This window comes from Dendropsophus ebraccatus, chromosome 1 (assembly GCF_027789765.1).
Source record: "Dendropsophus ebraccatus isolate aDenEbr1 chromosome 1, aDenEbr1.pat, whole genome shotgun sequence".
Taxonomy (NCBI): Eukaryota; Metazoa; Chordata; class Amphibia; order Anura; family Hylidae; genus Dendropsophus; species Dendropsophus ebraccatus.
The window spans coordinates 154,949,134-154,970,181 of record NC_091454.1 but is presented as its reverse complement, the minus strand read 5'-3'; the positions used below and the strand labels follow the sequence as shown (position 1 = coordinate 154,970,181).

Below are 21,048 nucleotides of genomic sequence, written 5' to 3'. Positions count from 1 at the left end.
TAAAATAGGCTTCTATCAGCATCAAGGATACAGATTTATTATTGCTTAATGCATTGCCATTACTCCTGGAAGTAAGCTAAACCTGCACTGACCACCATACATCATCACACAAGACTCCTCTTCTATATCCTTAGCTTGGGGGATTAGAGAATTATTAACATCTAACATGTGACACAACATGAATAAAAGGCGGCTCACGATTACTCATGTGGCGTGTAACACTTGAGCCTAGGAGAATGAATAGAGAGCATAGAACGAAAACCAGCAAGCTTTACAAATGTGCAGCCGGCTGACAAATAGCTTTAGTCACACAAAACAGTCCACATGGAACCATTTCCTCAAAATCCATTGCCGTCTGAGCTTTTTGTAGAAGTCCATTCCAATATAACTGCTCCTGAATAAGCTGCCATGTCGCTTATTATTGACAAACATAAAATAGCAAGCAACAAAAAAGAGCCAAAAAAAAAAAAAAAAAAAAAAAACAGCCCCTTGACCTTTCTTTGCATACTGAAATTGTCACCACAAGGTGGCAGCATTCATGGCTTCTCAATAGAGAGAGGGGTGGATAGGCTGCTCAACCAGGAAGTACCACCACAAAACACAGAACCAAGAATTGGTCAAACAGGTGAGCAATGTTATATGCTACTGCTGCATGTTTATTTACCTGATGTCAGAGAACCCCTTTACGGACTATTTGGTTTTCATTTCACAGATCCACATTTGCAATTTTGTTGTATAACGACAATTGGAGAGGAGCATGGCAAACATAAGCACATCACAACTAAATAATGTTCCGGTCGACACTTTATGCAAAAAACATAAAACACAACAAAAAGCAACACAAAGAAATAGGTTTTGTGTAGAATACTTATTATGTATTAGTGACAATGACTGTCACACATACAGTAATACATGTGAACACTTTATATACTGGGAAAGGAAAGACTATATCAGTCTTAGTAAGCTTTAGAGTCCATGCCAAAGACAATCAATACAAACCGCTTATGAAAGAAACCCCTTCAGTCTCAAATCCCCAGAGTGGCGTGTAAAAGGGAGATTCCCGCATACAAATAATGATTTCTCTAGAAGTCTTTCAAAGTAATTAAATACAATGTGCAGCTCAGAGAACAATGAGAACACTGGCGCCCAAAAACACCAATTCCACATTAGTACATGCAGTACACTAATGTAGTCTACCCAAAAAGTATAACACTTTTACAAGGAATGTATTCTCAGAATATGACCTATATTTATGTAAAACTTAATTTTTTTCCACTTTACTATTATCCTCAAATATTTTTGAAATCTTACAGTTTACTTGTACATTCTTGTAAGGCTTAGCGTTCCTGTGTTCTCTATGGGGAGGGGGTGCTCTGTTGGGGGGCTGCGGCATTTGTCTGAGAAGAAAGGGTTGGGCCATGATATTACATCACGCCCAACCACTATGACCACCAGCATCATTGTGACTGTCATGTGACTGTCAGCCCAAAACACCTTATTCTGATGGTCGAACCGGTCTGTACTTCCTGGTGGAGTAGGTGCCATTACAATAATAAATTATAAATTTATATAATGGAAACCATTTCCTTTTTGGGATCTATTCCTTCTTTTATGAATTCGATATTTTTCTTAAACTTATTCTAGAGGTGGCCATAGTGTGCAGCTCCTCACTTCTTATTGCCACCATAAACAAATGTTTATTATTTAGCAAGACAGTGATTGGGTTTTGGGCACTGTCCCAGAATGTCGCACATTTGACCTGATAGAAAGGGATCGATCATAATTTTTGTCTGAGGGAATTTGCTGGTGTAGATCTATTACTATAGTGAACTGCATTTATGTGGCTGCTCAAATATTCTGTTAACAGAGCAGACCACAGAACAGGAGGACATAGGTTCTACTATAGGGGGCACTGTTGTAGTAAGAACTACGCTGAGCACTACAGCAACATGGCACTAACATTACATGCAATGTTGCAGTACAACACAACTAGCCGTGAAGCCCTGGCCTTATTGTAACTAATTGGGGGGCATAATTTTAGAAGTGTTTCTATATTGTAAACAGATTTTAGAGACATTTGATTTAGAGCCTTCCCCTGTAGATAAAACAAGCGGGACTCTTTGCACCAAGCATTCTACCCCAGTACACCATTGGCTTAAATAAGGAACTATGCCAAGCCAATGACTGACTCTGCATATCTACCCTTTGGCATGGTTGCCCTGGATTGAAAAAGACTGCATAAAACAGGTTTGATGCAGCAAAACAGTAGATGGCAACTTATCAGCTGACATATATCAACCTGACCAACCTATACACATGCTACCACTGCAGGGTAAAATACTATCAAGGTGACAACACAATAGTCTGTGTCTTCTATAAGTACTGCAGTGTATAACCCTTCTGGTGCATAGTTTGCATCACTAGGTGTGGGAATTTCCTAACTAAATATTTCTGATAGCAAGGAGATTTTGCAGAGAGCGACCATGTAATGTAGCTGTAGTGGAACCAGTCAGTTGGAAATATTCTGATCAGCAAGCAGTCATGGGATCTATGACATGAACAAGGCTATCAACACCTGCTAAGCACAGGATCAACAACAAAATGAAGCCTCGCCCTTTGATGGTCACATATGCCGTATCTGCCTTGAAATACATGATAAATTCTGTAAAACATGCTCTTTCATACCAGGTTTCCCAATTCCAATGACATATAATCAGGGATTGCAACAGTACCAGGTTACCATTTACAGTAAATGCTTATTTTTGTAAGAAAACAGAAGTGAAACTGTGGGCAGTCGTTTTTCCAGTTAACCATGCTACTACACAAAAACAAAGGCAGATTAACTTTCCACTATTTTTTACACTATTACACTCAAACATCAAATAATATATATATATATATATATATATATATATATATATATATATATATATATATATAGGGATTTATGACATAACCAACCAAAAGAAACAAGTAATTGTGAAGTGTAAAGAAAATACAAGGTACTCAAAATAAAAAAATAAAAAAAAAATAAAAATTAAAAAAAAAAAATTTTGGATGCATTTGTAGACAGACCCCATGTATTCTGTTACCTCTAAATGAAATCAAGTCTGACCAATAAACCACAAAGTCACCTCTTTAGTAAATAGGTCACCTCTGTTGTGTCTTCTCTGTGGGAGAACCTGTCCACAGGACAATCATATGTCGTGTACTTCACAAACCTGGCCTTTATGGAGGAGTGGCAGGAATAAAAACCATTTCTTAAAGCAAGCCATAAGAAGTCCTGTTTGCAATTTGTCACAAGCTATGTAGAGGACACCACAAACAAAGGGAAGAAGGTGTTGCTCAGGTCAGATGAGACCAAGGATAAACTTCTTAGCTTAAAGTAGTATAAATCAAACAACGAATATCACCCCGAACACAATAGCCTGACTGTGAAACACAGTGGAACATCATGCTTTTTCCTCAGCAAGAACAGGAAAGCTGGTCAGAGTTAAAGGGATACTCTGGAGGGGAAAAAAAATCTAATCAGCCTGTATCTCAAAATCTAATCAACCTGTATCTTAAAATTATACAAACTGTATAAATGTAAATTACTTCAATTTTAAAATCTCAATCCATCCACTACTTATCAGCCGTGGTTATGTAGTGGGGTGGTATGTAGTGTAGGAAGTGATGTTTTTTTCCAGTCTGACACAGTGCTCTCTGCTGACACCTCTGTCTGTTTTAGGAACTGTCCAGAGCAGTAGAAAAGTCCCACAAAACCCCTCTCCTTTCCTGTCATGGACAGAAATGGCAGTAGAGAGCACAGAGTCAGAAAGGAACAAAAACTCCACTTCCCGCAAGACATACAGCAGCATCAAGTATAGGAAGAATTGTCATTTTCAGAACTTGCCAATACCAGTTGATTTGAAAAAAATGTTTTCAATGGAGTACCCCTTTATTGGGAAGATGCATGGTACTTAATAGAGACCAATCTTAAAAGGAAAACCTGTTAAGTGGCTGCAGAAGACTTGAGACTGGGGTGGAGGTTCACCTCCAAGCAGAACAAACCTGAACGGAATACAAATGCACACCACCAGTTTTTATTTATTTATTTTTTTATTGAATACCACATATCCTTTTATTTACACTTAAATACTACTTTCTGAAATGTGGAAAAATTAACAAATTCAAAGGGTAGTAATACTTTTTCAAGGCACAAAAATAAATCAGAAGTGCCATTAAAAAAAAAAAAAAAAAAAACAACAACAAAACATTTTTTCCCATCTCTGAATTGAAGTTTTAAAGCGAAACTATCAGCAGGTTAGACAAATCTAACCTGCTGATAGGCCCCTATTGCACAGGAGATGAATTCCTCTCTGCGCTGTTTCGGGGCAATTAGCAGTTTGCTCCACAGTCCAGTAAGACAGTCAGAAGCACCAGTTAGGAGCACTGCCCCATAGTGCTATTCTCACTCCACCCCACCGGGCCTACCCCTTGATAATCATATTCAATGGAGCAGGCCGGCCGGGAGCGGGCCTGACCAACGCTATGTAGACTGGCAGTGCTCCTAGGGGTCTTAATGGACCGTAAAGAAAACTAACTGGAACAGCGCAGAGGAGGACAGTAAGAGACATGGCTCCCTACTGCACAGGAGACGCCGAGGAGGAAGTTATCAGCAGGTTAGACAACTTAGTAAGTTTCTCATCAATATATGAATGAACATATTGTTTCTAGTGTTTATTTAAGTGAATCAATAACCCCCTGGCTTTCTACTGTTCAGGATGATTTTATTGATTTCTATGCAGCTCAATGGGTGGTCGGGGGGGTGACGGGTTCACTTTAAGATTGCAACTGATGTCCTATTGAGTGGAAACACATAGAACTAATCCCACATGTATAGGGCAAAGAAGGCAAAGCCATAGAGTTCATCTTAAATAAATTGTTGTGATTCTACAAAGATCTGTAGATTATACAAAATAGCTCTGTGTGACGGTAATACCGTAACAGTCTCAAACGTACCCAATCCAACATATTATAAAACCGTCACTATTATACAATTATTGGAAACCCACCAAAACATTATCCACCAAAACAAACACATGGGCATCTGATTCCATTATAAAATATTTAAATCTTTATTTAATACAATTAAAAAACGTAACAAAAATTAGATGTAAATCGTGCTTAAAGAAAAACCCAGTAAACAACAACCACCTACACAGTACCCATGGGAATATGACTCAACATGTAATAATTGCACTATGCCCGACTATGTAAATATAATAAAGGTTATATATATAACAAATGGGTTATGACAGAGGTAAACCTTTACATTGTCTGGCCACTCATAGAAAATATGTAACATACATTTTTGGGAATCATATCTCTTATCTTGTCAGTCTAGTCACACAATTTCAATGTTTCAACACATGTGCAAGTTATAAAATTGTAACAGGTCTTACCCATCGCAGACTATGAAGACGGCGATCACCCAGACGCGCGTTTCGCTTATGATGCTTCCTCTAGGGGGCATTACGATTTACATCTAATTTTTGTTACGTTTTTTAATTGTATTAAATAAAGACTTCAATATTTTATAATGGAATCAGATGCCCATGTGTTTGTTTTGGTGGATAAAGATCTGTAGATGTAAAAAATATATACGCAGCCTTTATTCCTGCATGCCAATACACCAGTGTACGAAGAGCAGGTGCCAAGGCTCTGAAGAGTATGATCCTACATAAGGATTTGCGAGGCACTGAGAAGAACCTTTTACTTGAGATTACAAATCAGCTCTATCTAGAAGGTAGTGTGTGTTTCTCTCTCTCCATTGCCGCACTTTACACCTCCAAGTCCCAATTACTGACAAACACGACAACTATCTCACACACCAGAACCAGGCAAACCCTTACTCGATCGCTAATGTATTCCATCTAACATCTCCCCGTCTTCTTAGAGGGAGCGGATTTCCCCCATTGTGCGTGGCGTCCATATGTTCACATTTGATAACCATTAAACGAAGTGATGAAGTCATAAATGGCAAACAGGCAGCTCAGATGTGTACTATTTAATCTTCAGGCAAGTAGCAGGTTAGGACTGTCACAGGCTCCTTCATCTGGTAGCGCTGATACCGGCTGCTTAAAGGTTTGTTGACCAGGAAGGAGGGTGTTATTTTGAGTGAAAAGGAAGCGGGGAGTGATAGGTTACAGCGCAGATAAGGCACATCTCATCTTTCGCAGAGGTGACTAGTGAACAGCGAGTTCTCTAATGGAAAATAACATGGAAAAGGCTGGTATATAGTAAAATAATGCCATTTAAAGGCCTGTGTACACTGGACAACTCATGGCTAAGAACTTGATGCTTCCAAGCTGTTATAGTGATTAACCCATAGCTGCACCAGGACGTTACTGAACGTCCTCGTGCCGCTATGGGAGTTCAGAGGGGGGTCGCGCGGCGACCCCTCTCTGAACTGCCGCGATCCCGGGCGCCGCATGTAGCCCGGGATCGCGGCTATTAGTGGGCACAGTCCGAACGCCGTGCCCGCTAATTAAGTACTTAGAATCAGCTGTCAAAGTTGACAGCTGCTTCTAAATACTTGCTCATATCCATCCCTGGTGGTCTAGTGGGGGGATCGCCCCCCTGCGGCACGATTGCGGGGGGGGCAATCCCCGCATCCATCCCGGGCCGGGGTCTGCGCCGTAATGGCGCCGATCCCGGCTCTGCATTCTATTGCTTTTGGCTGCAGCAGCCAAAAGCAATAGAACACCGATCTCATGGATTCATGCAGTATAACTATACTGCATGGATCTCTATGAGAGATCAGAGTACATATACTAGAAGTCCCCCAGGGGGGCTTCTAGTATATGTGTAAAGTAAAAGAAAAATGTATTTTTAATAACACAAAATCCCCTCCCCTAATAAAAGTCTCAATCACCCCCCTTTCCCCATTTTATAAATAAAAATAAATAAACAAACATGTTTGCTATCGCTGCATGCGTAATCGCCGAAAACTATTAATCACATTCCTGATCTCACACGGTAAACGGCGTCAGCGCAAAAAAAATCGCAAAGTGCAAAATTGCGCATTTTTGGTCGCATCAAATCCAGAATAATTGTAATAAAAAGCGATCAAAAAGTCATATATGCGCAATCAAGGTACCGATTGAAAGATCACATCATGGCGCAAAAAATGACACCTCACAAAGACCCATAGACCAAAGGATAAAAGCGCTATAAGCCTGGGAATGGAGCGATTTGAAGGAACATATATTTTCTTTAAAAGGTTTTAATTTTTTACAAGCCATCAAATCAAATAAAAGTTATACATGTTACATATCGTTGTAATCGTAACAACTTAAGGAACATATATAACGAGTCAGTTTTACCCCAGGGCGAACGGAGTAAAAACACATCATGCACATCCCAAGGTATATGGGATAAGCACCCTATGATGCATATTCTCGATTTCTTTGCAGCATAGGGTTCTCATCCAATTACCTTGAGATGTACAGGATTTTTAGTGTTCGTACCTACCTAGTCTGATTAATAAAGTTTTTGTGTTACATTCATTTGTGTGCACAGTATCAATGCTCTGGTTCTTTTTTACTTTGTCCTATATATGCTTAAAGAGGATCTGTTACCCCTCTTGGCCTGTGTTTCAGCAAATGCCTGCAATGCTCATGAAATCCCGGATTTAGTAGTATTATATCTGTGCACACTCTTTGGTGCGATTAGAACTTCAATAAATCATGTTGTAATATTAATCGCACACCTTTGAAACAGTTATTTTGCTTTTTTCTTATTTTCTTTTATTATTTAAATAATAAAAGAAAATAAGAAAAAAGCAAAACAACTGTTTCAAAGGTGTGCGATTAATATTACAACATGACCAGTAGGATATAGTGAGGCTGGGTAACTGATACCTACAGAAGCAAAAGCAGGTCAGGTAAATAGTGGTCGACTTAATGTCGGGCAGTTTCTTAATAGAAAAAAACTTCTGTACTGAAGCCAAGATGATATAAATGTAAAATAGGAACAGGCATCTACATGACATCAAGTCACCTTGAAGATGATGGAAGCACTATGCTTCACATGTTTTAATAGAAATGTGCCCCAATATATTTCTAATAACTGATAAAAACAATACTTCTATGAACATGTGCTCTTGCACAAGACTGCATGTATTAAAGGGGAACTCCAGGTAGAGGTTAAAAAAAATGAAACTTCTGCAGAAGCATAAAGCATTACTTACTAGGGATGGTCCGAACCTGCCGAGGTTCGGGTTCGTATGAACCCGGACTCTCAGCAATGATTCCCGCTGTCTTAAACCTCCGTGCAGAGGGGCTGTCTTAAACCTCCGTGCAGAGGGTGGATACAGCGAGAAGACCGCCTGAAAAACTGGGATACAGCCTATGGCTATGGCTGTATCCCGGTTTTCCAGGCGGTCCTCCCGCTGTATCCACCCTCCGCACGGAGGTTTAAGACAGCGGGAATCATTGCCGAGAGTCCGGGTTCATACGAACCCGAACCTCAGCAGGTTTGGACCATCCCTATTACTTACCTATCTATTCCATTTTTTGAAACTACTAAAAATCCATTTGTTTTGGGGGGTTTTGTTCTGTTTTGTGTTTCTGCACTTCCTGATTTATCAGTTGTACACAGTACTACAGGTTCCAGAATGCAATGCTTTCCCTCAGCTGTTCATCACAGTCCTCCACCCTATTCCCCACCCAAAGCTGTTGCAGAACATCTGGGCTGTGTTCACACATTGCAGTTTCATTAAGTTACTGATTTGCAACATACAGGACACAGTTACGACCTTTAACACCACACAGCACACTGTATTCTCTACCTGTAACACCTGACAGCACGCTGTATTCTCTACCTGTAACACCACACAGCACTGTATTCTCTACCTGTAACACCACACAGCACACTGTGTGATAGCTGCAGGAGCAGGAGACAATGTGTATTTGCACAGGGGCCATTTTTTTACTTCCTGGATTTCTATCAGCTACCAGTGTGGCAGAACCGTACAGATACGGTAATACATTGTATAGACACATATATTTAACTTTTAATGTACTTTTAATAGAAAACAAGTTTTTCTTATCTAGAGTTCCCCTTTAACCCCTTCAAGACCAAGCCTATTTGCACCTAAAAGACCAGGCTCATTTTTCAAAATCTGACCTATCTCACTTTATGCGCTTATAGCTCAGTGATGCTTTAACGTATGCTAGCGATTCTGAGATTGTTTTTTCGTCACATATGGCACTTTATATTAGTGGCAAAATTTGGTCACTACTTTGTGATTTTTGTGAACATCAAAATATGAAAAATTGAAAAAATTAGCATTTTATGAACTTTGAAATTCTCTGCTTCTAAAAAAAGAAAGTTGTATTACATAAATTAGTTACTAAGTCACATTACCAATATGTCCTCTTTATTCTGGCTTCATTTCATAAACATATTTTACTTTTTTAGGGTGTTACGGGGGTTAGAAATGTATCAGCAAATTACCACATTTTCGTGAAAGTTTCCAAAACTGATTTTTTTAGGGACCAGTTCTTATTTTAAGTTGATTTAGGAGATTTGTATACTGGAAACCCCCATAAGTGACCCCATTTTGGAAACTAGACACCTTAAAGAATTAATCTAGGGGTATAATGAGCATTTTAACCCTACAGGGGCTGGAGGAAAGTATTCACCATTAGGCCGTAAAAAAATGAAAAATAAAATTTTCCAATAATATATACATTTACATTAAAGTTTCTCATTTTCAAAAGGAACATGAGAGAAAAAGCACCCCAAAATTTGTAACATGGGTTCTCTTGAGTACTACGGTGGGCGTAAACCACTGCATGGGCACACAGCGGGGCTCAGAAGGGAAGGAGCGCCAATTAGCTTTTCCATTGCAGATTTTGCTGAAGAAGTTTCCGAGCGCCAAGTGCATTTGCAGAGCCCCTGTAGTGTCAGCAGAGAGAAAAAAACCCATAATTCACCCCATTTTGGAAAGTACACCCCTCAAAAAATTCATCTTCGGGTAGGATGAGCAATTTGACCCCACAGGTGTTAGAGGAAAGTATTCAAAATTAGACAGTAAAAATGAAAAACTCAAATTTTTTCCAATAATATGTTCGTTTAGTTTGAAATTTTTCAATTTCACGAGAAAAAAGAAAAAAAGTACCCCAAAATTTGTAACGCAGGTTCTCCTGAGTAAAAAGGTACCTCATATGTGAGCATAAACCACTGTATGGGCACACAGCAGGGCTCAGAAGGAAAGGAGCGCCAATTAGCTTTTTCAATGCAGATTTTGCTGAAGAAGTTTCTGAGCGCCAGGTGTGTTTGCAGAGCCCCTGTAGTGCCAGCGGAGTAAAATCTCGCCATAAGTCACCCCATTTTGGAAAGTGCACCCCTCAAAGAATTCATTTTGGGGTGTGGTGAGCATTTTGACCCCACAGGTATTAGAGGAAAGTATTCAAAAGTAGACAGTAAAAATGAAAAACTCGAATTTTTCCAATATGTTCCTTTAGTTTGAAATTTCTCAATTTCACGAGGAACAGGAGAGAAAATTCACCCCAAAATCTGTAACGCAGGTTCTCCTGAGTAGAACGGTACCCCATATGTGGGCATAAACCACTGTATGGGCACACAGCCGGGCTCAGAAGGGAAGGAGCGCCAATTAGCATTTTCTCTGCAGATTTTTCTGAAGAAGTTTCTGAGCACCAGGTGCGTTTGCAGAGCCCCTGCAATGTCTACAGAATAGAATCCCCCCCAAAAGTCACCCCATTTCGGAAAGTACACCCCTCAAAGAATTCATCTTGGGGTAGGATGAGCATTTTGGCCCCACAGGTATTAGAGGAAAGTATTCAAAATTGGCCAGTAAAAATGAAAAACTTGAATTTTTCCAAAAATATGTTGGTTTAGTTTGAAATTTCTAAATTTCACAAGGAACAGGAGAAAAAATGTACCCCAAAATCTGTAATGCAGGTTCTCCTGAGTACGACGGTACCCCATATGTGGGCATAAACCACTGTATGGGCACACAGCAGGGCTCAGAAGGGAAGGAGCGCCAATTTGCTGGAGCAAAACCGCAGCTAGTAACAGTTATTAGAATAGCGCAGTTACTAAAATACAATAAAAAAGAGGTGGTTGCGGGCAGTCTGAGGTGGTTGCGGGCAGTCTGAGGTGGTTGCGGGCAGTCTGAGGTGGTTACGGGCAACCTGCTGTGGTTACGGATAAACTGAAGTGCTAATAGGTAATCAGAGGTGGGTACCTGTAATCTGGCGTGGTTACGGGCAACGTGCGGTGGTTACGGGCAACGTGCGGTGGTTACGGGCAACGTGCGGTGGTTACGGGCAACGTGCGGTGGTTACGGGCAACGTGCGGTGGTTACGGGCAATGTGCGGTGGTTACGGGCAACGTGCGGTGGTTACGGGCAACGTGCGGTGGTTACGGGCAACGTGCGGTGGTTACGGGCAATCTGACGTGATTACGGACAACCTGGGGTGGTTACGGGCAACCTGCGGTGGTTACGGGTAATCTGGGGGGGGTAGGGGTAATTTGGAAGTAAACTGCAATTATTACTATAATGAAAAGTGTGTGTTTTATTTTTTTGTATGTTTGTCACTTTTTGTACTTTATACATTCATGTTCAGTGTATTACTATGATTACTGTGATATTTTCTATCACAGTAATCATAGTTCAGTGACAGAGACCAAATTGGTCTCTGTCACTTTAAATTTTCAGAGCTTGGCTGGTTGTGGAGCGCATGCGCACTTCATAACCAGCCAGGACACGGAAGAGGAAGGAGCTCCAGGAGCAGGTGAGTATATGGGGAAGGGGGGGGTGACTGGGGGACGGGGGCGACAGGGGGGGTGGGGGGGGACATCACTTTTTATCCCCTGTCACCAATCATTCATGGTGACAGGGGATAAAAAGTGCCGGCGGCACATGGCACAAGCGATCAGCGGTATATAGTATATACCGCTGATCGCTTGTACCGGGACCCCCCTGCCCCATGCTCTCCGCTACCTCCGGTGGCGGAGAGCATGGGGCTTTCATTCATTTTTCTTTTTTGATCACTGTGAACAGACATTAGTCTGTTCACAGTGATCGCGGCGGCCATCTTGGATCCGATGGCCGCCGCGGGAGGGGGGGTTAGTGACTGGGGCACTAGGGGCTGATCTGGGGTCTGATTTTTACTTATTTCATCTCCCCCCACCGTGGATTCACGGTGGGGGGAGATGAAATACAGCGGCGGCACCGGCCCATTAGTGACCGCCGTTTCGGCGGTCACTAAGGGGTTAATGGGGGTCAGCTGCGGAATCGCAGCTGATCCTCATTATCTCCGGTGCTGTACACAGATGAGAGCGGGATCGCTGTCCCTGCAGCGATCCCGTTCTCATCACAAAGCCCCTGTCAGTCAGGAACGTATATGTACATTCCTACTGCACGGGGCATGTGCAATAGGAACGTATATATACAGATGGCTGACGTGAAGGGGTTAAGGAAGTCACAATTCTTTAAAACTAAAGCACCTAACATATATTTTAAAGATTTTTTTTTAAATAAAACCAGAATCTTGCAAAATGGCAATTGCATAGGAATATCACAACATATCCGAATGTATACTAAGTTACATTAAATCCTACGTAATACGCAGTTTCAGCCAACTCCATAGAGATATGTCAGCCATATTATTGTGCTACCACATACCACTGTTATTGATGCAATCCTCATAGAAGTTTAGCTGTAGTGGAGTCCTGTCCTTATAAAGCAGATAAACTTTCATTGCAAACCTACACTATAGAAAACTTAGAGTAACCTTGCAGTTCTGCAACTTTTACTTATTGTTGGTGACAGTTCAGACACAGCAGACCGGCACTGTAAGGTAATCTCTTGTGCCACTAATGATAGACAGATCGGCTCCAGGTTAGTAATCACAGAAGATAAGCACTGGGATGTGCAGACAGACAGGAGCATGACAATGAATCGCAAAAAGAAAACTCCAGCACTCACCAGGAAGAAGCCAACCTGGTGAGTGCTGAAGTTTTCTTTTCATGATTCATTTGACCTATTTTGCAATCTCCTGACAAGTATGTCGTAGGGATATGTCCACAAAGACACCAGTTAAACTTGCGAGAACATTTGATAGCTCTGTATGTTACTGCCACCTATAGCTTTATGATTTCTATCTTGATCTTGAGATATGGCTTATAATGAGCAAAATATGACAAAGTACTGATTTTTTTTATAAATGCTTTAAATTCTGCATCTTTCCCCAACGTAGGAGAGGATACATTTAGAGGTCATTGATCCAAAATTGGCGGCCTAAACACTAGCTCACAATGGTTCCCATTCCCAGCATCCCTGCCTAGTAGCAGTTTGAAGGTGTCCACCACTCGAAGGGGTCTCTTCAATGTTTACCAGCATCTGCATTGCCATACTGTTAGTAGCACTGGTGCAAGATTATGTAACACAGCCCCACTAACTTTAATGGAACAACAAGGCAGTACCCTGCACAGCCACTTCTAATCATACAATGATGCAGGCATGGGCACTTATAAACTCTGAAGAGTCTGGCCTCTACATATCTAAGGCTGCATTCCCACGTTCCGTGATCCTGACGGATCACGGACGTGGAATGCATGTACCGGAGTCCCCCCGCGCCCGGACAGCATCTGTAATTAGATGCTGGGAGCGGGGGAGACTGTATTCATAAGCGCCGCGCTGTGATGAATCAGCCGCGCGGTGCTGTTACTACAGCGCAGCACTTATGAATACAGTCTCCCCCGCTCCCAGCATCTAATTACAGATGCTGTCCGGGCGCGGGGGAACTCCGTTACATGCATTCCACGCCAGTGATCCGTCAGGATCATGGAACGTGGGAATGCAGCCTAATAGTGATGGCCTAACCAGAAGATGGTTCTGGATAACCCACTTAACATCCAACATATTTAGCAAATCACAATAAAAACTGGCTCTTACCTTCCATGGGCATGGAAATCCAAGTGTACAAACTGATCCTCGTTGGACACTGCTCTCTTGGCACGTTGGTGTTTTTGGTGTAAGGAGTCCATGTCATAAGACAATCCTTCATAATGTCTAATATAATTATTCAGTTTGTTTCCATACTGACCTGGAAATAAACAGCATAAACAGATTTTACTTACATGGAAAACACAACTGTTAGGCTGGGTTCACACTACGTATACTTCAGTCAGTATTGTGGTCCTCATATTGCAACCAAAACCAGGAGTGGATTAAAAACACAGAAAGGCTCTGTCCACACAATGTTGAAATTGAGTGGATGGCCGCCATATAACAGTAAATAACTGCCATTATTTCAATATAACAGTCGTTGTTTTAAAATAACAGCAAATATTTGCCATTAAATGGCGGCCATCCACTCAATTTCAACATTGTGTGAACAGATCCTTTCTGTGTTTTTAATCCACTCCTGGTTTTGGTTGCAATATGAGGACCACAATACTGACTGAAATATACGTAGTGTGAACCCAGCCTTAATCTGTATACACACGTTCTGTGAAGTTGTCCAGTGCATTGTTAATGTAGCCTTTTTGCAGTCTGCTTTTTCATCTGTTGTTTTGGGGGGGAAATTTATTTGTGTGCATCCATTTGATCAGTTTTTTCATTGACTTTCTTTATAAAAATAAAAAAAATTAAAAAAGGATGAAAAATTCTAGCGTAAACAAAAAAAGGTTGCTTTTTTTAGTGTACAGAAAATCAAAACACAAACTGATGCATTTGATCTCTGTTTTGATCCTTTTTTTTATGATGGAAGTCAATGCAAAAGCGGATCAAAACAGATGCACACAAATACATCCGTTTTTTTTCCATCCATTTTTGCACAAAAAAAGAGAAAAAAAAAACAGATTGCGAAAAACGCAGTGTGAACCCAGCCTTATACTGTTGGGCACTAATAGCCCTCCAAGCTTTGACACAACATGAAAGCACCAATGAATATAGCCTTGCAGCAGGGGCTGCGTGCAAAAAACCCAACAGAAAAAAAAACCTGCATGCAAACCATTCGGGGGACGAACCTCTGGTACAGACAGAAGTTTGGTGCACATTTGCTGAGCTGCAAACCACTGTGGAAAATCTACACTGTACATATTATATATTTATTGCAGTGCATATATAAATAAAAAAATAGCAACATGCAGTGATGCTAGGCAGAGTTCACACCAAAATTTGCGCCTCCGAGGCATGGATACATCTGAAAACTGTCAAATTACACACTGACGTATCTCTGCTCAAAAGGGCACCGGTCTAATTAATTTCAATGGCCTAAGCGTTGTCAGCTAGTGATTATGCTCTGTTCATTTTCTGAACATGCCCAAATTTTGCCCCTTCTAAGTAAGAGCTAAAATTTGGGTATGCACCTATACAAACAACGCTTAAATCCCTGAGGTAGCCAAAGAGCGCTGAACAGCGAGATGCAGCGCCTCAGAAGACCCCATCAATTGCACTGCTGGGATGCACAAATGACCCAAACTAAAGGCCCTATTCCACCAACAGATCTGACGACAGATTATCTGCCTTAGATTTGAAGCCAAACCCAGGAGTGGATTTGAAAAGAGGAGAAATCCAGTCTTTCCTTTATGACCTGTTCTCTGATTATAGTCTGTTCCTGGGTTTGGCTTCAAATCTTTGGCAGATAATCTGTCGTCAGATCTGTTGGTGGAATAGGGCCTTAAGTGCCTATTTAGTACATAAGCATTCAAAGGAGCCTTTCAAATTGCTAAATGTGTGCAGTCAAAGCTGCACCAACAATTGCTGGATTGTTCATGCAGCCCTTCACTTTTATCACTGTCGGCCACACAATCTCCTATTGACACAGTAAATCAAACCAATGATTTCTGAGCCTGCAAAAATCCTAAGCCAAAAAATGTGTGTTCCTTGTTCATCAACTAGACATTTTACCCAATTCATTTGACCCATAGGAGGCCTGTGTATAAAAGCCCATAATGTCTCTACTTTCTTTCAGCAAACAGAATTCTAGTTTACTCATGACTAGAATAGAGTAAAATATTGGCTGCTGAAGAGCCCACTCGGAGGGTAGAGCCTTACTGCAGCCAGCCAGCACTGAATAATTTAACCCTATTACATTCTTGGTGTGACATAAATACACACATTATGCACCAGGGCGGCTTCTATCACATATACATATATATATATATATATATATATATTACATATACATATACACATACACACACACACACACACACACACAAACACAAAGAAATACTTCTGGAGGTTCAGTACTGGATGTATGAGATAAAGTAGTTCTTACAGGGGACAGAGCTTTTTCTTGATTTCCTGCCAGTTATGGACAACACTACAGTAGGGTTGTGACACTGATACGCGACACTTCAGGTTTAATTTCCCTTTAATCTGACAACTGCCAAGAAATCCCACAAATCTGGCATCTGACAAAAATCCCCACCGCAGCTTCAGTTCAGAGATGTCCAGACTTTTGGATGCATTTCTGCAGAGCTGCTGTTATTCTATTCTATAGTGTTACAATCATTTCACCCGTGAAAAACAGATGAAAAGATGAAAACCCTGCCACAGAAGAGAAGGAGTAAGCTTTAGACTACACATTCCTCTCTTTCAATAAAAAAATTTAAAAAATCTAAATAAAAAAATAAAAATAAAAAAAGGAAACATTAGAAAACATTTGTGTCGGCTTCTATTAAGTGGGTGAGCCATTCCCTTCACCTCCCGACAGTCCCCAGGACTTCATCTACCTGCCACAAATCAGGCAATTAAAAACTGCAGCTCCTTTAAGATTCCAGTCCTTGGTTCAAAGTACTAAAGAAGCAATTGTCCTCAAGGAAGGACATCTGTTGTTTTTTCCTTATCTTCTTGTAGCTACTTGTTCCTTTGAGAACATCCCAGTAAAAGGATTCTAATGTCCTTTAATCTTTTGTCCCTCCGGGTCTGATGTGGCTCTGTGTATTCATTTATCTTACACGCATGACAGCTTTCCTTCATCTGAATATTTCTGTCACTTTTTTTTTTTTATTTAGGAAAGGTTCAGCACCTTCTAAATATCCAACTTTGGGTTTATAACACAGGAACGTCTGATGTTAATGAGCTGGAATATCACTGGTATTGTCGGACAGAAGAGCTAATGATTGCCTTTACATTCTAGACACTGTCCCAGATCTTAAAGCGACTCTGTACCCACAATCTGACCCCCCAAACCACTTGTACCTTCGGATAGCTGCTTTTAATCAAAGATCTGTCCTGGGGTCCGTTCGGCAGGGGATGCCGTTATTGTCCTAAAAACAACTTTTAATCCGGCAGCGCTGTGTCTAACGGCCGGGGCTTACATTTGTATATGCATTAGGCTGGCACACCCTCTGTCCCTCCTCCCCACCCTCTTCATCATTAGGAATGCTCCAGGCAGATTGTCTCCTATTCCCCACCTGTGTGCATAATGAACATGGGCTGGATCGTTAATACACCTGTGCAAAGCTCAAACAGTAGTTAATGTTACTGGATCATTCCTAATGATGAGGTGGATGGGGAGGAAGGACGGAGAGGTGGTGCCAGCCTAATGCATATACAAATGTAAGCCCCAGCCATTAGACACAGCGCTGCAGGATTAAAAGTTGTTTTTAGGAGACTAACTGCATCACCTGCCGAACGGACGGATTGTGGGTACGGAGTCGCTTTAAGGGCCCGTACACACGACTGAATCGGCACCGAAATTCTGTGCGGAAACTCCCTCCCCCCCCCATGCAGACCTGGCGACAAATCCTGCCTTTTATCTGTTTGAATGGAAGGGCTCGTGCACCTCTCCGCTCAAAGAATTGAAATATCAATTCTTTAAGTGGAGACACGTAGAGCAGAGGCGCAAAAGCCTTCCCATTCAGACAGACAGAAGCAGGATTCCTCACCAAGTTCCAAGGGAACAAATGAACATCAAGTTTATACAATTATACTATTTGTAGAAGTGGTGCAAGGTACAGTAGTGTTGTTCCGCCATGACACTTGCACAGGCAATGTGACTCCTAGCTGCTGATCAGCAAAAACATAGGGAGGTCAAGCCTCCCAAAATTATTATTAATGCTCTATTCTGATGGATAGGCTAAGCATTTTTAAAGATTGAATAACCCCTTTAGGGTATAAACCCACACACCGTATATGCAGCAGATATGTAACAAATACGCAGCAGATTTGTTGGTACAGATTTGATGCTGTGTTCAGTTATTTCGATCTAATCTGCTGCGATTTTGCTGCGTATCGCAGCAGTAAATACGCTGCATATACGGTGTGTGGGTTTATACCCTTAAAGTGGCGAGCAGGAGTGTAGCAGCAGAACTTGCTAGGGAAAGTAAGGAATGGAAGTAACGGCTGTATCCATGATTTCCAGGCACCTTTTTTTGTATCCACAATTTCCAACTTCTTCAGCCACCAGTAATCAATTGCAGCAGAGCAGATCATGTGCAAGGTTCTCTCATCTCTAATCCCTCCATCTACTACTAGATTTCATAAAGCATTATTGTTTATCAAGTAGTATAGGGAGCAAAAGGTTTGTGCAAGCCCAGATACAGGATAAGATAACTTCATTCTAATCTTCTAATTCTAAAAATCATAACTAAATCTTACAACATTTAGTCAGAACTTAACAAATTTATATCTGTCCATTAGGTGAAAAAGGATTCACAGCACAGTAAATACATTTTTAATGAATACCTACATATGATGCTAAGAGTTACCTGATTTGCCCTTATTAAAACGACTGTAAAAAAAGATTGCACAGTTTTGTAAAATGTTGCCAGGACTGTGGAGTAAAATCTGGTAGGACCACAAGAATTATCAAATCCCTCCCTAGGACCAAATGCAGAAACCCCCAATTCATAGTGCTAGCCTCTTTGTAAGGGTCAGATCGACCTGATCAGCCACCTCATCAGGACATGGGTGCAAACACAACCTGTGCATCCTTTATAATTACCATCCCAGAATCGCTATAAACCACAATACTATACAATTACATTTGAGGCACTGTTTGCTGATGTTGAGGGCCATGCTATATTGCTACAACTCAGATTCACCACCTGGATTGTCTAATTCACCTCTGTTGGCTAAATAAAGTACATGATGCCCTCCTCAGTACACCTACTTCAGTGAATCAGAAAGAAGCACACAGCAGGATCCTAAACACAAGTAAGATTTTATTTTTAATCCTTTTTTGGTCTTTAACCTTGTGGCAATAAAGACTGATCACTGCAGACTTAGGTTGGCCAACTGCGCATGCAAGTTCACCAAAAGCTATAAATGTATAGCATTCAATTCATAATTTCTCAAAGAGCAAATCCAGGATAAAAAGCAAGAGAGAGGGCCCAAAATATATAAAATGATGTACAGTTCGGGTAATTCCTTGTGTCTATTTCGAACATGCGAAGTTGTGTTAGTGTAACATGTGAACCTGTGAAGTGTCAGCCTTTGGCAATGTGTTACCTCCATCCTAGTTACTGGATCTTGTGTGATGTTCACTGTACTTTTCAGAAACCACAGATGCTTAAAATGGATCCCATCTGCCCAATAGGGCTGATCTGGTTCCCTGAACCACTGCATACAGCTTCTGAGCAGCCCGCAGCATGTACCTGCCGCGGCTGCAGCAGCAGCAGAAGCTGTATACCCGAGAAAAAGAGGTTTAATAACTTAGGCAGGTGAGAGGTGAGAGGTGGGGAGGCAGTCATATGGGCAGCTCTCCGCCAGTCAGTGTGCTTGGAGGGGATGATTGACAGGCAGTGATGACTAGACACGGGCGGGAAGCCTCCCCGCCTCTGCCTGTCACTTGCCCGGGTTATTAAACCTCTTCCTTGGGTATATAGCTTCTGCTGCAGCCGTGGCTGTTACGTGCCGTGGGCTGCTCGGAACCTATATACAGTGGTTCAGGGAACCATATCAGCCCAATTGGGCTGATTGGATTCCTTTAAAGGAAATGTGTCATAAATTGCTGAGGCTTATGTTTAAAGCGAACTTATTCCAAGTTGTAAGGCTACTAGCAGCGCCCAGAAAAGGTGCTTACACACTGCCTTACCATGTGTTCTGGGTCTTCTGTAGAAACTTTAGCTGCTGAAACTAAGGGTGGTATTACACGGAACGAATTATCGTTCGAAAAATCGTTAAATTGTTCGGATTTGAACCATAACCGCTTAGTGTAATAGCAGACAACAATTAAACGACCAACGAGAAATCGTCATTTAATAGAATTTGGACCTATTTTTATCGTTGATTGTTCACAAATTGTTTACATGTAATAATTCGTTTGGTTCTTTGCAGTAGCGGCGAACACAGTGGCGACGATAGGACGACCGCAATAATGATCATAAGTAACCATCATCATTTCGTGTAATTAGTGAACGATTTCAGTCATTTGAGATCGTTTATCGTTAATTGCTGATCGTCAAAAACTCACTTCGTGTAATAGTACCCTAAGTCTTTTATGCCAGCGCGCGAGACCAGTAGACACGGAAACTAGCGATCTGGTCCGTGACTACTCATGGCTCTCAGCAAAATAAATGAAAGGAAAAGAGGCTTCTAACTGACCTCCTTGACTGTCAATCATCCTACAGAGCATGCTGACAGGTAGTGAGCCTGACTAGTCATGGTCCAGATGGCTAGTTTCCGGTTCTCCGCCTGCTTTGCACATCAGAATAAAAGACTTTATTTCAGCAGCTAAAGTTTCTACAGAACACATGGTAAGGCAGCCTTTTAGCACGTCTTCTGGTCACATTACCAAGAAAATCTAAATGATTGATTCACTTTAAATAATAAAATATAAATAAAAAGGATGCGTTCCATACATAGAATCCAGAAGAGGCACATGAGAGAATATAAATATGTAAGTTTGATTAGAGGCTATTGAACTGAATTTAACTTGAAAAAACAACGCTAAAAAGTGCTGAGCTTGCACATTATTTATGTAAACCCTCGGTAAAAATGTGTGAAAATAAAGAAACGTAAAGCTGGTGGCTTCCTGGGAAATTACTTTGATGAAGAGATGAGCCAAGGAG

General features: G+C 41.2%; 1 protein-coding gene across 1 annotated transcript in view; it reads right to left on the bottom strand.

The window, feature by feature from the left end:
- The window catches only part of ADAM10 (ADAM metallopeptidase domain 10), a 125,388-nt gene that overhangs the window by 65,612 nt on the left and 38,728 nt on the right, over positions 1 to 21,048 (bottom strand). Inside the window, exon 2 of the mRNA XM_069982269.1 lies at positions 13,976 to 14,126. Within this exon, the coding sequence (XP_069838370.1) occupies positions 13,976 to 14,126 (151 nt within the window). The remainder of the gene's footprint in view (positions 1 to 13,975; positions 14,127 to 21,048) is intronic.